The sequence below is a fragment of the Osmerus eperlanus genome, chromosome 8 (genome assembly GCF_963692335.1).
Source record: "Osmerus eperlanus chromosome 8, fOsmEpe2.1, whole genome shotgun sequence".
NCBI classification, from domain to species: domain Eukaryota; kingdom Metazoa; phylum Chordata; class Actinopteri; order Osmeriformes; family Osmeridae; genus Osmerus; species Osmerus eperlanus.
This window is the reverse complement of record NC_085025.1, coordinates 9758946-9773737: the sequence shown is the minus strand read 5'-3', so window position 1 is coordinate 9773737 and position 14792 is coordinate 9758946. Positions and strand designations below refer to the sequence as shown.

At 52.8% G+C, this 14792-nt stretch overlaps 1 protein-coding gene across 1 annotated transcript in view; it reads right to left on the bottom strand.

Moving 5' to 3' along the window:
- Positions 1 to 728: 728 nt before the first annotated feature.
- The window catches only part of nbas (NBAS subunit of NRZ tethering complex), a 20304-nt gene continuing 6240 nt past the window's right edge, over positions 729 to 14792 (bottom strand). Inside the window, exons 7-19 of the mRNA XM_062468106.1 lie at positions 12534 to 12666; positions 10768 to 10902; positions 9709 to 9807; positions 8942 to 9080; positions 8626 to 8691; positions 7430 to 7558; positions 6845 to 6908; positions 6339 to 6532; positions 4923 to 5207; positions 2765 to 2890; positions 2449 to 2600; positions 2118 to 2255; positions 729 to 798 (exon numbers count right to left, since the gene is read on the bottom strand). Of these exons, the coding sequence (XP_062324090.1) occupies positions 729 to 798; positions 2118 to 2255; positions 2449 to 2600; positions 2765 to 2890; positions 4923 to 5207; positions 6339 to 6532; positions 6845 to 6908; positions 7430 to 7558; positions 8626 to 8691; positions 8942 to 9080; positions 9709 to 9807; positions 10768 to 10902; positions 12534 to 12666 (1730 nt within the window). The remainder of the gene's footprint in view (positions 799 to 2117; positions 2256 to 2448; positions 2601 to 2764; positions 2891 to 4922; positions 5208 to 6338; positions 6533 to 6844; positions 6909 to 7429; positions 7559 to 8625; positions 8692 to 8941; positions 9081 to 9708; positions 9808 to 10767; positions 10903 to 12533; positions 12667 to 14792) is intronic.

Below are 14792 nucleotides of genomic sequence, written 5' to 3'. Positions count from 1 at the left end.
CTGTGTTCCGCGTGTGTGTGCGTGCTTTGTGCGTGCTGCTTGTGTGTGATGTGTGTGTGTGATGTGTGTGCGCGCGGTGTGGGTCTGCGTTGCGTGTGATGTGCGTGTCCCTGTTTATGCAGTTCAATCTCCCTCTGATACAGTAATATTCAGAGGTTTCCACGGAGATGGAGAAGAGACGAGATCACATTGTAATAAGCCGCTGATCTGATAGCATTGACACACACACACACACACACACACATTGTGTGTGGTAAAAAACGATTATTGCATTCTATGAGAGACAAAATTGGACTGCATAAATAGACGGTGAAAGACATTTGCTCAAACAGACACACAAACACACACTGAAATACACACAAATACAAACATCAAAACACAACGATAACACACACACAAAAACATGTGCGCGTGCACACAAACACCACACACAGAAGATAAGCCCAGACACACAAGCCTAATAAGGGAGCAAATGAGAAGACTTGAGACTGAAGGTCTGATTCTGATCCGACAGAAGCCTAAACGCACACACACACACACACGAGCGCACCTCATGTTTCGTGTGCCACCCACGCCCACACCGGACATACTCCCCGCCATCAGGTCCGCGTTGGGGGCGGAGCCTCCGAGGCGGAGTGAGGTCTTGGTAACGACTTCAGTAAGTGCAAACTCAGCTAGTTAGGGAGGGATGGTAATTCTTCTAATCAGGCTCTGGAAGACCTGGAGCCTCACACCCGTCTTCTGATGCCTGTCAGGCTCTGCTCCCCTGATTGCGGCCAATCTTTCAACTGCCGCCATCTGCAATAATCACACTCCGCTTCACTGCACACTGTGACGGAAAATGGCCCGGTCGAAGTGAAGACGTCTCCCTCGCACGTACATCCACACACTATATACTATATATATACACACCATATATTCATACACTGTGGGCTACACACTTGCACAGGCTCCATACACACGGACCGTCCGCACACACCCTGCGCAGCGCTGATCGATGCCAGGCGACGTCTGCAAAGGCAGGGTAGTTAAAAAGAAATTAAGAGAATTATTATCTCTCTCTCTCTCTCTCTCTAGACCCGCCGAGAGCGTCGAAGCACACTGTCGGGAATCAGGGAAGAAAAAGATTCAGTCTTTTGGCTGTCAACTTCCTTAAAGAGCCCCCTTCCTTCACCAGACAGCCAAACACACGTACGCACACACGTGTCTGCTCACAAGGACACAAACTACGGGCTGCAATCTGCCACGGTCCGCTACCAGCCGGAATGCTATTTGTTGTGGTGGGGTACCGTGGGTGGGATGTGTTGGGTTGTTAGTCACACCTCGGCAGCAAGGGGGACAGGAAGTGGGACACGGAAGGGAAAAGGGAGAGGAGGAGGAGGGAGAGAAGGCGAAATGGAAAGGAAGTGAAGGGGAGATAAACGGAGAGAGGGGAGATGGAGGAAGGGAGGGAGAGAGAGATGGAGGAAGGGAGGGAGAGAGAGATGGAGGAAGGGAGGGAGAGAAAGAGAAATCAAATGGCATGCGCAAAATGGCCATGCAAAAACATAGTTGAAGATGCTGGTGAGTCGACGGCACAAGCACACACTCCCTCAGTCCTTCCTCACACTCCTTCCCTGAAGCGCTGATTGGATCTGCTACCACGGCATTTACGATGCACAACAGTACATAAGAGAAACAGTCTCATGCTGAATGCAGCACTGCCAGCAACGCCATACTTTTCCTCCTGTGTACGGGGGTCTGTGTGCACGTGCGAGTGCGTGTGCACGTGTGAGCGCGTGTGCACGTGTGGCACAGGGTAATTAGTTATCACTAAAGGGTCTTTCATTAGTCTTCACTGGGCACCACACCAACAAAGGCATGAATTATCTCCCCCAGATTACCCACTAATCTCCTCATCCCTCCATCTCCCCCCCTAACTCCCACAGGCCCCCTCTTTCTCTCAGCGAGCCTTGCTCTCCTCCGCTCTCCATCGCTCTCCGTCTCGACCGACATGTCCCATTTGCACCTCTTTATCCCTCTCTGCTCCTCCGCCCTTCTCCTCCCCTCCTCTCCCCGCTCCCTGCCCCGGTCCTCCTCTCCTTCTGCTGGGCCACACGGAAGAAGGACGCCGGTACCTGCTGAAGTCCACCTGGGCCAGCAGCTCACGGCGTTTCAGCGTCTCCCTCTCCTCCCTCCTCTCTGTCTCGTCCTCCGCAGACCCCAGGTCCTCGTAGGGGACATCGTCCAGGTCCAGGTCCCCCGTGACGATGAATCTGGCGGAGAGAGGACGGGGGGGTGGGGGGGGTGGGAGAAACGGAGGCGCGTTTCCAAATGAGAACTGATGACACCGTCCCAGTAAACAAGAGGACCAGCGGAGGTGCAGAGAGGGAGGCAACAGTGCTGATCTGAATGTGTCTGCAGTACTTTGTGTGTGTGTGTGTGTGGGGGGGGGGGGGGGGTATCTACCTGCCCCCGTCCTCTCCGTTGCCTATGGCGATGAGGGCCTCCAGACTGGTGCCCTTCAGGCCGTACTGCAGCAGCTCCTTGGCAGCGTCCACGTTCTCGGGGACGCGCTCGGCGCACTCGTGCAGCACCCAGGAGCGCTTCCGGATCTTACTCTGCGGGGAAGGGGGGTTTTGTTGTGGGTTTTAAACGCTAATCCCCCCCCCCCCCCTATCCACGCTCAGATCGTCTGGGAAACACGGGAGCACGTACGCACGCCCCACCGCCACATTTACACTGACACACACAGAGCAAACACACACAGAGTGTGGTCGCCTACCAGGTAGTCCTGGATGGAGGCGATGCTGACTGTACTCTTCCTCCACTGTCTCTGGTAGACCAGGTCAGAGTCCAGCCAATAGGCCTGGGCCAGGGCCAGGGCCTCCCCATACTCCTCACTGTCAATCTGGACAACACACACACACACACACACACACACACACACAGTTAAGAAACCAGCAGACTATGAAAAATGTAGAAAAACGAAACATTTGCATCTGTCTTTGTCTGCAAGCATGCATATGCGTGTGTAAGTGTGTGTGAGTGTGTGTGTGTATGTGTGTGTGCGCACGGAAACACATTATCCAGCACGACGCTCCCCCGAGCCGGTAGCTCATCCCACACACTGCCACAGATGTAGGAGGACATCATGTTTCCTCTTCTCCCTGGGCCTCCACTAATAACTCTGTTAGCTGCTCTGCAGAGCCCGCACACTGAGCCGGCTCCAGCACCACTCATCCCCTCTGACTCTCCTGAACCAGGGGGATGGGATTCAATCACTCCAGATACGCTCTCTTAATATAACCAGTCAAGAAACCCAACTATGGGATCCAGCCCAAGGGAATAGGTAGGCTGGTGTGTGTGTGTTTGTGTGTGTTGGTGAATGGGAGCGTGTGTCAACACTTCAAATCTGCATTACCATACATTAGTAATGAGCCAGACAGGTGGGCGCGTGCACAAACACTCACACACACACACACACACACACACACACACACACACACTCCCACTGCTCTCTCAACTCCAGTAGAGCTCCAAACTGTGGCAGCACAGTGAAGAGTGTAAAGAATGCAACAACCACTCCAACAACACACACACCCACACACACACACACACACTGTTGTGTGGACTAAAGTATCCAGCCCTAGACCAGTGGAGGTGGAGGCAGAGTTCTCCAGCTCTGTGTAATGGGAGTGTTAAACTGAGATAGGAATGACAGATGGTAACTGCTAATAATGTTTAATGATGATTAACGCCATTAACATGACTGATGATGTTCAATGCCGGTGATAAATGATGGGTATTCTACTGTAGAGCCTTTGAGAGATGATGTCACCGCTTGTCTATTTATGATGGAGAACGACGTCTGAGTAGCAATTTGTAAAAATAAACGACAATATTCTTGTTTGGAAATTAGAATGAAGAGCTATCGAGATATATGTATCTTCTTTTGTCAGCTGAAATGATGTAATACCTATGGAAACTTAGAGGAACCCAGGGGGGGGAACTTTGGGGAAACATTCTGGATCCTTTTAGAAGACTGAACCAATGAGAACCACTCGTGTGTGGTCAGGGTGTGTGTGGTCAGGGTGTGTGTGTGTGGTCAGAGTGTGGGTGTGGTCAGAGTGTGGGTGTGGTCAGAGTGTGGGTGTGGTCAGAGTGTGGGTGTGGTCAGAGGGTGGGTGTGGTCAGGGTGTGTGTGGTCAGGGTGGGTGTGGTCAGGGTGGGTGTGGTCAGGGTGTGTGTGTGGTCAGAGTGTGTGTGTGGTCAGGGTGGGTGTGTGGTCAGAGTGTGTGTGTGGTCAGTGTGGGTGTGGTCATGGTGGGTGTGTGGTCAGAGTGTGTGTGTGGTCAGTGTGGGTGTGGTCATGGTGGGTGTGTGGTCAGAGTGTGTGTGTGGTCAGTGTGGGTGTGGTCATGGTGGGTGTGTGGTCAGAGTGTGTGTGTGGTCAGTGTGGGTGTGGTCAGGGTGTGTGTGTGGTCAGTGTGGGTGTGGTCATGGTGGGTGTGTGGTCAGAGTGTGTGTGTGGTCAGTGTGGGTGTGGTCAGGGTGTGTGTGTGGTCAGAGTGTGTGTGTGGTCAGGGTGGGTGTGTGGTCAGAGTGTGTGTGTGGTCAGTGTGGGTGTGGTCATGGTGGGTGTGTGGTCAGAGTGTGTGTGTGGTCAGTGTGGGTGTGGTCAGGGTGTGTGTGTGGTCAGAGTGTGTGTGTGGTCAGGGTGGGTGTGTGGTCAGAGTGTGTGTGTGGTCAGTGTGGGTGTGGTCATGGTGTGTGTGTGGTCAGAGTGTGTGTGTGGTCAGTGTGGGTGTGGTCATGGTGGGTGTGTGGTCAGTGTGGGTGTGGTCAGTGTGGGTGTGGTCATGGTGGGTGTGTGGTCAGTGTGGGTGTGGTCAGTGTGGGTGTGGTCAGGGTGTGTGTGTGTGTTGGGTGAGCTGGCTGACCTTCCTCTGGTACAGCTCCTCTGGGGTGGTGGAGCGCAGGCTGACCAGACGGTAGTTCTTGAACACGGTGCGTGGGCGCTTGCGGGGCGGGGCGAAGCGCTCCATCTCCGTCACGTAGTACAGGCCCTGCTTGACGTAGCCGAAGTAGCGGGCCCTGGCCGACGACTCGTCGTCCGAGTCGGAGTCGCCGCCGCCGCCGTCCTCGCCGTCCTCGTCCGCTGCCCCGCCCGCGCCACCGAGGCCGCTCTCCAGGCGGCCCCTCTTCTGAGCGTGCCTCACCTCACACTGGGGGAGGAGGGGAGGGGGAGGTGAAAAACACACCAGGCAGGGAAGCACGGATCACGAAGGTGGGGGCGTCATCTTGGCAACGGTTGGCCTGGCGACACACGACACGCCCATCCTCCAGGATTCGGTGCTGCTGGACGCACAGCGGCGGCATGCACGCAGATCGGCCACGTGCTGTGTGCAATCTGCTCCCCCCGCTCACTCACTCAGCCCGTCTTTTACTACAGATATTTGGGACCGAGAAATACATATATACGCACCCCCCCCCCTGCCTGACTGAGAGGGGAGCCCTGTTGTGTGTGCGGCGTGCTCCTGGTGCAGGATCAGCCCTAGCAGGTCTGACCCGGGCTGGAGGATCCTCCCAGCAGCCTGGCTCTCACCAGGGCGCTCTCAAACATTTAGTACCTCTTACACATGTAGCTCCGTAATCAATGAGAGGCAGTACACACACACACACACACACGCAATCTCAAGTGTAACATCCAAGACTTATTACATTTAGAATGTTGAGTTTGGACGTCAAAAGCACACAGGCAGACATGCACACACTCACACTCACACACACACACACCCATCTATGCACACCCACACCCCTCCAGGCGGTAAGCCCCATGTCGAGCTGGGCTGATGAAACCCTTCCCCAAAGTTGTCAGCGAGTAAAAACCTTATCTCCTCCCTCGCTCCACTTTTCACTCTTTCATTCCTTCTCTCCATCCTTCTCTCCATATTCACATGTCTTTTTTACACAGTAAATCAGACAGAAATAAATAAAAAAAGCAAGGGAATAAAATAAAAAGGAGGGCGATGAGAAATCGGTGCCTTTATGGGGGGATAAAATACAAGGGATAAATATTTCATCATCACAATCTTTTTACTATCCAGGCTTGGAGATAAGATCAGTGATAATACAGATACACAGACCCACACCCCCCCACACCCTCCCCCCCCCCCCCCCCCCACACACACACACACACAAGCACAGACCCCCCCACACACACACGAGCACAGCCCCCCCCCCCCCACACACACACAAGCACAGACCTACACACAAACACACACCTACACGCAAGCACACAGGCACACACACACCCAAAACACACTCCATAACTCTCCCGGAGTTGTGGTCCTCACCTCCAGACTGAGGAAGCCCCCGTCGTGGGCGGAGGTGACCCGGGGCGAGGGTTCGAACCACTCGCAGGACTTCCCCAGCAGGTTAGCCAGGCTCCTGCTGGACGACACGGTCAGGGCCCCCGAGCAGCGAGCCAGGATCAACACACTCTCACTCCACCAGCTCACGTCCACCAGAGAGTAGTACTGCTCCTTGTCTGAGGGGCACACACACACAGAGGTTAGCTAGTATCGCTTCATCACACACAGTCACCAGGTATGACTGCTATCCCCTCAGCACACACACACACACACACAGACTCTGAGAGATGGAGATATCTGTGTCTGGTGTATTACGCAATGCATCGGTCATCCTCTGCGGGGGCTCCATAGAGATCCCGTTCTCTTATTGGGGTGTCTTTAAAAGACGCACTCTCTCTCTCTCTTTCTCTCTCTCACACACGCACACGCGCGCACGCACACACTTGTCAGTAACGGAGCATATCTTTCCACCCTGTAGCTCAGGATACCTTTTATTTTCTTCCTTTTCTCCAGCGAAGTCTTCCACTCGGGGTTGATCTCCTCAAATCCTGGCTGCAGGGGAGAACAGGGGGAGGGATGGAGAGAGGAAGAGAGGGGGGGGGGGAAGGACAGAAGGAGAGGGAGGCAGAGTAGGAGGAGGGAGAAAGTGTGTGAGAGAGTGAGAGTGAGATAGATAGTGAGAAAGTGATAATGGGAGTGAGAGCGTGAGAGATAGAGAGTGAGTGAGTGAGTGAGTGAGTGAGAGACAGATTAAGCTTCTTCCCCTGCACACATACACTCCCTCACCTCGCCTGCTCAGAGCAGCATTGAGGCAGAACACACACCGTACAAATCGGCACAACCTTCTGGAATACAAGCCCCCTGCCAGCGGCAACGGGCAGCACACACACACACACACCTCCAGCCAAACAGCGATTACAACATACACACACACACACATACAGAACGACAGAATGTGAAACACTTACAATTGACACAGACCGTCATGGTACAAACAGATGCACGTGTGTGTTCCCACACGCACGCACGCACACACACACACGCAGACACACACACACACACGCAGGGCGTACCTGTTTCTCCTGCTCCCACTGGGCTCTGTGTCTGAGTGAGGGGATCTCCCAGAGAGAGAGGCAGCCAGAGAAGTGCAGCACAGCCAGCAGAGTCGCGTCAGGACTGAGGCTCATGCGGAACACACCGTCCTGGAGCACACACACACACACATCAAACACACACACATCAAACAGACACACACATCAAACTGTCAAATGTGTCTATTTAATTCAAGGGTCTGTTAATGCATATGTAGTTTCAAATATGGAGAGAGGGAGTAGAGGAGAGAGGGGGAGGTAGAGGAAGAGGAAGAGGGGGAGGTAGAGGAAGAGGAAGAGGAGAGAGGGGGAGTTGGAGGAAGAGGAAGAGGAGAGAGGGGGAGGTAGAGGAAGAGGAAGAGGAGAGAGGGGGAGGTAGAGGAAGAGGAAGAGGAGAGAGGGGGAGTTGGAGGAAGAGGAAGAGGAGAGAGGGGGAGGTAGAGGAAGAGGAAGAGGAGAGAGGGGGAGGTAGAGGAAGAGGAAGAGGAGAGAGGGGGAGGTAGAGGAAGAGGAAGAGGAGAGAGGGGGAGTTGGAGGAAGAGGAAGAGGAGAGAGGGGGAGGTAGAGGAAGAGGAAGAGGAGAGAGGGGGAGGTAGAGGAAGAGGAAGAGGAGAGAGGGGGAGGTAGAGGAAGAGGAAGAGGAGAGAGGGGGAGTTGGAGGAAGAGGAAGAGGAGAGAGGGGGAGGTAGAGGAAGAGGAAGAGGAGAGAGGGGGAGGTAGAGGAAGAGGAAGAGGAGAGAGGGGGAGGTAGAGGAAGAGGAAGAGGAGAGAGGGGGAGGTAGAGGAAGAGGAAGAGGAGAGAGGGGGAGGTAGAGGAAGAGGAAGAGGAGAGAGGGGGAGGTAGAGGAAGAGGGGGAGGTAGAGGGGGAGGAGAGGAGAGGAGAGAGGGGAAGGTAGAGGAAGAGGGGGAGGAGAGGAGAGGAGAGGAAGAGGTAGAGGTAGAGGGGAGGTAGAGGAAGAGAGGGAGGATAGGAGAGAGGGGGAGGAGAGGAGAGAGAGGGGGAGGTAGAGGAAGAGGGGGAGGAGAGGAGAGAGGGGGAGGTAGCGGTAGAGGAAGAGGGGGAGGAGAGGAGAGAGGGGGAGGTAGAGGAAGAGGAAGAGGGGGAGGAGAGGAGAGAGGGGGAGGTAGAGGAAGAGGGGGAGGAGGCAGGCAGGAGGAAGTGAGAGTGCTGAGGTACCTGTTCGTTGTTCTGTCTGGAGAACAGTCTGAAGGTGGGGATCTTGAAGTAGCCCCTCCTCTGAGTCTGAAAAACACACAGAGATGAGAACAGTCCTGGTAGGGGGGGGGGGTGTCTCTGTGTGTGTGCGTGTGTGTGCGTGTGTGTGCAAATGTCTGTGTATTAATGAGGGTGATAACGAATGTGAGCTCTGAGTTTGGGGGTTTCGAGTGTGTATATGTGTGATTTTGCACGTGTGTGCATGGTTGTGTGAGAGAGAGGGTGAGCGAGTCTGTGAGCGAGTGCGTGTGTGTGTGTGTGCGTGCAGGTGACTCACAGCGTGGACGTGGTCCTCATAGCTGGTGACCTGCTTGTAGTAGGGAGAGCCAGACAGAGCTCTCCAGGCAGTGATGCCACAGCGGGAGGCCCGGGACACAACCTGGCCCCCGGACTCACACCCCCCCACCAGCAGCAGCCTGGGACAAACACACCACCACACACACACACACACACACGCAATCATTATTGATAGCCGAGGGTGGTTACAGTGGGGGTTTTCTTTGTATGGAAGCATGACTGATTATTACTGCATAGTGGGAGTGTCACACTCATTTGCATGCAAAGCATTTGGAAAGCACAGAACTAGTAATTAGTTGAAATAGCAGACAAAGCTCCGGTTTTGAATTCCCCAGCAGACATAACAATGACAAAGCAATGAGAAGGCAAAAACAGCACGGCTCACTGGTTCAACACTGCCCCCTGTCTGTGGAGAGACCTAGTCACCGTAAAAACACCGGCATCCATATCATGTTTCACGTTTAAACACGCATTTTGCTTAACATATTCAAAGTTAACCTGAATGTGAAATCACGTACAGTCAGTAAATTCCTTCTGTTGGATGAATCATATGTGCCTTGAGTGACACTGTTACAACCATATTGTTGAAGTCTTATCATGGGAAATCCAGCAAGCGGACACTTTTGGTTAGCTTTAAGGTCCTACCCCTTATTTACTAGTGGACTGGATGGATGAAAGAAAAGTGCCGGACACTCGAACCGGCCAATCAGAGGGTTTCATATGCCTGCGTATGAGGAGTGTGCTTACCGGTGGCCAGGATGGTATATCGCTGTGGTGATGCCATGGGAGTAGTGGGCGGAGAAACTGAAGCTGTGGTTCACTTGGAAGCTCTGATTGGTCCCCACGCTGAGAGAGGTCAAGGGTCAGACACCATGATGGAATTTGAACACGTGGAACAATCATGGAAGCACTCAGTAGGACATTGCAGACTTGAGAAGTGGTCATCTATCTTGGCAAACTACTTTCTAATTTAGCGTTGTGTGATCTTTGTAGAATGGGTTGTGAATCAATCTATTTTTCATGAAATTTTTTCGAGAGGGAGAACATGAATATTCATTACTACTGCACTATTAACATCACCACACTTAAGCTTGAAATATGTGTGCGTGTGCGTGAGCATAAACCCTGTCTCTGTCACACACACACACACACAATCATACACAAGCACCACAACAACAAAAATGTATGCTTATACTTGATGTTCTCTTTCAAAGTGGGCTGCTGGCAGCCCAGTTTGGTCCAGTCTGAGATTGAGACTGAGTGAAGAGAGTGGCTAAGCTGCAGGATTATAAATAAACACCAAAACAAGCAGACTGGGAGAGAGGAAATCTGCTGGAAGACCACATCAAATGGCTCCCAGATCATAATTAGCTCTTGTGATGTTTTAGAACGCTGGGAATCATAGCTAAGCTCTGAAGACTGGCGGACTCCTTTTTGGACACAATATGGGCGTTTTTATGTGGAGGGGTGGGTGTGCAACGTGTGTGCGTGTGTGTGTGTGTGTGTGCGCGTGAGAGATAAAGTCCATATTTATGCATCAGTGTGAGTGTGGAAAGTAGAAATCACCCAGATGAATTTGTCAGGCTCCAAACATGAGCACTCTCAAACACACACACACACACCATCAGAGACGGCTACCCGACTCCAGCATCATTAGAATAAGAATAGTAACCTGCTTCTTTTGCAGGCACATTTATTCAAAGCGAATGGGGGATTTGAACCTACGACCTCACGATCTGCACACAAATAGAGAATGAGACGGGCGTCGGCATGTACACAAACGCGGCAGCGCCTCGTGGTGCATACCTGACCAGGTAGCTCTTGAGCCCGCCCCCGTAGGTGATGACGAGCAGCTCGGCCGACCACTGGGCGCTGGCCGTGTACTCCAGGAAGATGAGGCCGGCCGCAGCATAGCTGTAGTCTCCAGGGAAACTGGCCGTCTACAGAGGCAGGGCAGACAAACAAACGAGCTGCGGATATTAGTCATGCTTTCTCCTCCCCTCCCATTCTTCCCCTGGCGGTGTTGGGCTTTTTTTCTCGCTCTCTTGTTCCACCCTCCATCAGCCTCTTGATCAGATCCCCTAAAAATAGGAGTGTTCCGTTACATGTCTCGCCCTGCCAGGGACAAAGAACTATTTGGAGAGAAGGGGCGAGGGGCGAGAGACAAACAAGTGGAGCGGGAGAGAGGGGAGCGGCGGCAAAGGGGAAGGAGCGGGCGGAGAAAGAACAAGAGACGGAGAGAGAGAGAGACGGCAAAGAGAGGCTTGCACTGAAGGAGACCATCCTTCAGAGGCAAAGCCAGAGAGAGGAAAAGACTGGGGGGAAAAGAGGGGGTTCGAGCGCGTGTGTGCGCGCGCATTGTGGCTAAAGCCAAAGTGGCAGACAGAGATAGAGCAATAAACCTCGGGTGGCAGGGGGGAGAGTGTGACTGAGAGGGGAGACAAGCGACTGCACTCAGTGCCTTTGACAGAGCGGACGGAGAGATGGAAAAGCGATAGAGAGAGAGAGGGAGGGAGAGACGGAGAGGGGAGGATGATAAGAGGGGGACAGTGAGAGTGCATGCGACGAAGGGAAGGCGAGAGGGAGAGTGAAGGAGAAGAGAAGCAGATGGGCTGGAAATTACAGCTACGAGTGATTTAGAGAGAGGCCGATATGAAAGTAGAGGGGGAAATGAAAGAAGAAGAAGAAGGGAGGGAGAGAGCGGAAGACAAAGGGGGAGAGAGGACGGTGGGAATACATAGTGAGAACTGAGACAGACAGACAGACAGACAGACAGACAGAGAGAGAGAGAGAGAGAGAGAGAGAGAGGGAGAGAGAGAGAGAGAGAGAGAGAGAGAGAGAGAGAGAGAGAGAGAGAGTGAGAGAGAGAGAGAGAGAGAGAGAGTGAGAGAGAGAGAGAGAGAGAGAGAGAGAGAGAGAGGGAAAAAGGCCAGAAGAGGGAGAGAGTCGAGAGAGATAGCAAAAAGCGACAGACTGAGGAGGATATTTGAGAAGGCTAAGCCTTCTCCAGGAGCAGAAGGGGGCTTACGGCTGAAAGCGCCCAGTAAATGGGTTTCATGCATGGGCAGCGGAGCAGCTCCTCTCTGGAGCCCATGGTCTGGATGTTGTGTGTGTGTTCCCTCACAGCCTAGTGTTACTGATCACAAAGGTCAAAGTTCAGCTGACACTGACCCCCCCCCCCCCCCACCCCCCCCTCCCATCACCCACTCCAAAGATGCAGGAGCACTATACACTTCTGGTTACAGTAGTGCACTGCAAGAGGGAACGTTTAAAATGCAGAAATACCTCAGATAACCTCTTTGGTTCTTACTGTGCACGAAGGACATATGCCTGTACAGGACACCAGAGACATCACAGACAGTAGGATCGGAGTAAAACACGAGACGGAGAACATAGCAGAAAGAGCTGTGGAAGAGCAGGAAGCCCGAGCAAGGTGCTGGCCTGAACGGGGAAGCGGAAGGACGGCCGAGAGCGAGAGCGAGAGCGAGAGAGAGAGCGAGAGAGAGAGAGAGAGTGAGAGAGAAGAGGGAGAGAGAGAATGAGAGAGAGAGAGAGAGGGGCGGTGGATACCGGGAGGGATGACGAACAGCTCACTGCCCGTCAGGTCGAACACGCGGACCGTGCCGGTGCTGTCGGCGTAGGCCAGGAGGGTGCAGTCGTGACTCCACGCCACCCTGCGCCACTGAAGACTGGGATCCTTGGGCACTGCAATGAAGGAGAGAGAGAGAGGGGGGGAGGGGGGGACAGAGATTAGAGGGGCTGAGCTTTTTTGGTGAATTATCCATGAAGACAGAGGGTAGTGCTTCCATGATGAATACCTCAAACCACTTAAACTGAACCCATAAATCAACTCTGTGTGTTTGAGACCTGAGAATCAAAGTATTCTACCGATGATGGCCTCAGGGGTATAATACAGCAAAAAAGATCACACTCACACACAACTCCCACACACACACAATTGAGAAATCATAAATCAAACTTCTGGAGTACTTTTTTGGGCTATATGCTTTACTCGGCAAGTTCTGAGAGCCAAACCTCTTGGTGTGATAAAGAGAGTCCCTGGCCCTCCCTCCCTCCGCGGGTCCCTGGGTGGAATGGTCTGGCTCTAACCCTGATCTCAGATCAGCTTAGCGGTTTAATGGTACTACATGAAAGGTCATCAATAAAGATGAACAGATACTAGATCTGGGAATAACAGCACTGTCAGTGTATGGTCATATTTCGTTGTATCCTTTGCTAATATACTGTATTCATTGAGTTGTAACTTGTTCTAAGAGAATAATGTATGACTGTATAATGGCAATCTGATTAGGTTCTCTAATTTACTGTTTGTGTAAGCAACAAAACACCAGCTTTTACCAACCAGCTTCAAGTATAGAAAAAAACAAGGCGCACCACCATTTCGGTTACATCAACAAAAGCATAGTTATTTGGGGTAGAAAGTCTTTGCTATTTACCACTACGCTGTGGAATTGTGTCTGTAATAATGCATGTAATAAAGGGGAGAGAATGGGGTGTGAAACAGGAAAAACAATAAGGTATGAAAGTGTGATGATATGGAGAGAGAGGGAAACAGTGAGAGTGAGGGAGAGAGAGACACCCCATAGAGAAAAATAATAGCTTCCCAAAATTAAAACCCAACTATCAAAGTACGCCCCTGGAAGTAGGCAATTTAACACACCTCCGAGCAACTTATAACTGGGGAGAGAGAGAGAGAGAGAGAGAGAGAGAGAGAGAGAGAGAGAGAGAGAGAGAGGAGAGAGAGAGAGAGAGAGAGAGAGAGAGAGAGAGAGAGAAGAGAGAGAGAGAGAGAGAGAGAGAGAGAGAGAGAGAGAGAGAGAGTGTGTGTGTGTGTGCGTGCGTGTGTGGAGGGGGGAGGGTGTCAACATTAAGGCAGCCGTTCTCTGCTCCTCTCATTTCCATCCATCTCTCCATCTCTCTGCCTGCTCTCCGTCATACAGCTTCTCCCATCTCGTCGTTTCTCCTTCCTCTCTTCCGTTCTCTCTCTCTCACTCTCTCGCCCTCACGTTTTGTGCTCCCTCCCTCTCCCCCCCCTCCCCATTCTCTCTCTCTCACTCCCTCCCTCCCTCTCCCCCCTTCCCCCATTCTCTCTCTCACTCCCTCCCTCCCTCTCCCCCCCCTTCCCCATTCTCTCTCTCGCCCTCACGTTCCTGCTCCCCCCCCTCCCCCTCCTCTCTCTCGGTCTCTGCCCATTACTGGTTGTATTTGTTGTTTGCGGCTGAGGGAGCTCCATTTCCACATAGATGGCTTTTTTTGGAGAGCTGGAAATTGGATGCTACTGTCCTGGCGTATTGTGGCACGCCGCGGGACGCCGTGGGGGGATATTAGCAGCGAGGCCCGTGGAAGCCCTATCACCAGCAGGCCCTGCAGACGCATTTATCACAGCTCAACCCTTATGAATTATGTAGGGGGGGGGAGGGGGGGGAGACGACAACAGGAGCAGACGGAGCATGCAGACACACACACACACAGTGGACACATACAATGTACGCATACAGTATACACCCCACAGCCACTCGTACGTACAACGTGCACTGTCTGTCAAACATGCTCAGGGAAACTACATGGACGAAAGTGTATGCACCAATATGAGGTTGACGTCCCCATTGTTAAACCGTACGCCCCCCCCCTCCGACTCGCACCCCATCTGTGGCTGGACAGCGATCCCTCCTCTGAGAGGGCTTTGGAGTGGGTCTGTTTGAGCCCCTTCATCACTTGAGCATTAGTGAGATCGGGCGCTGATGTTGGCTGATGGCGCACCAAACTCCACGAGACATTTCTGCACGGACCTCGCTGTGCGCAGAGAGCGT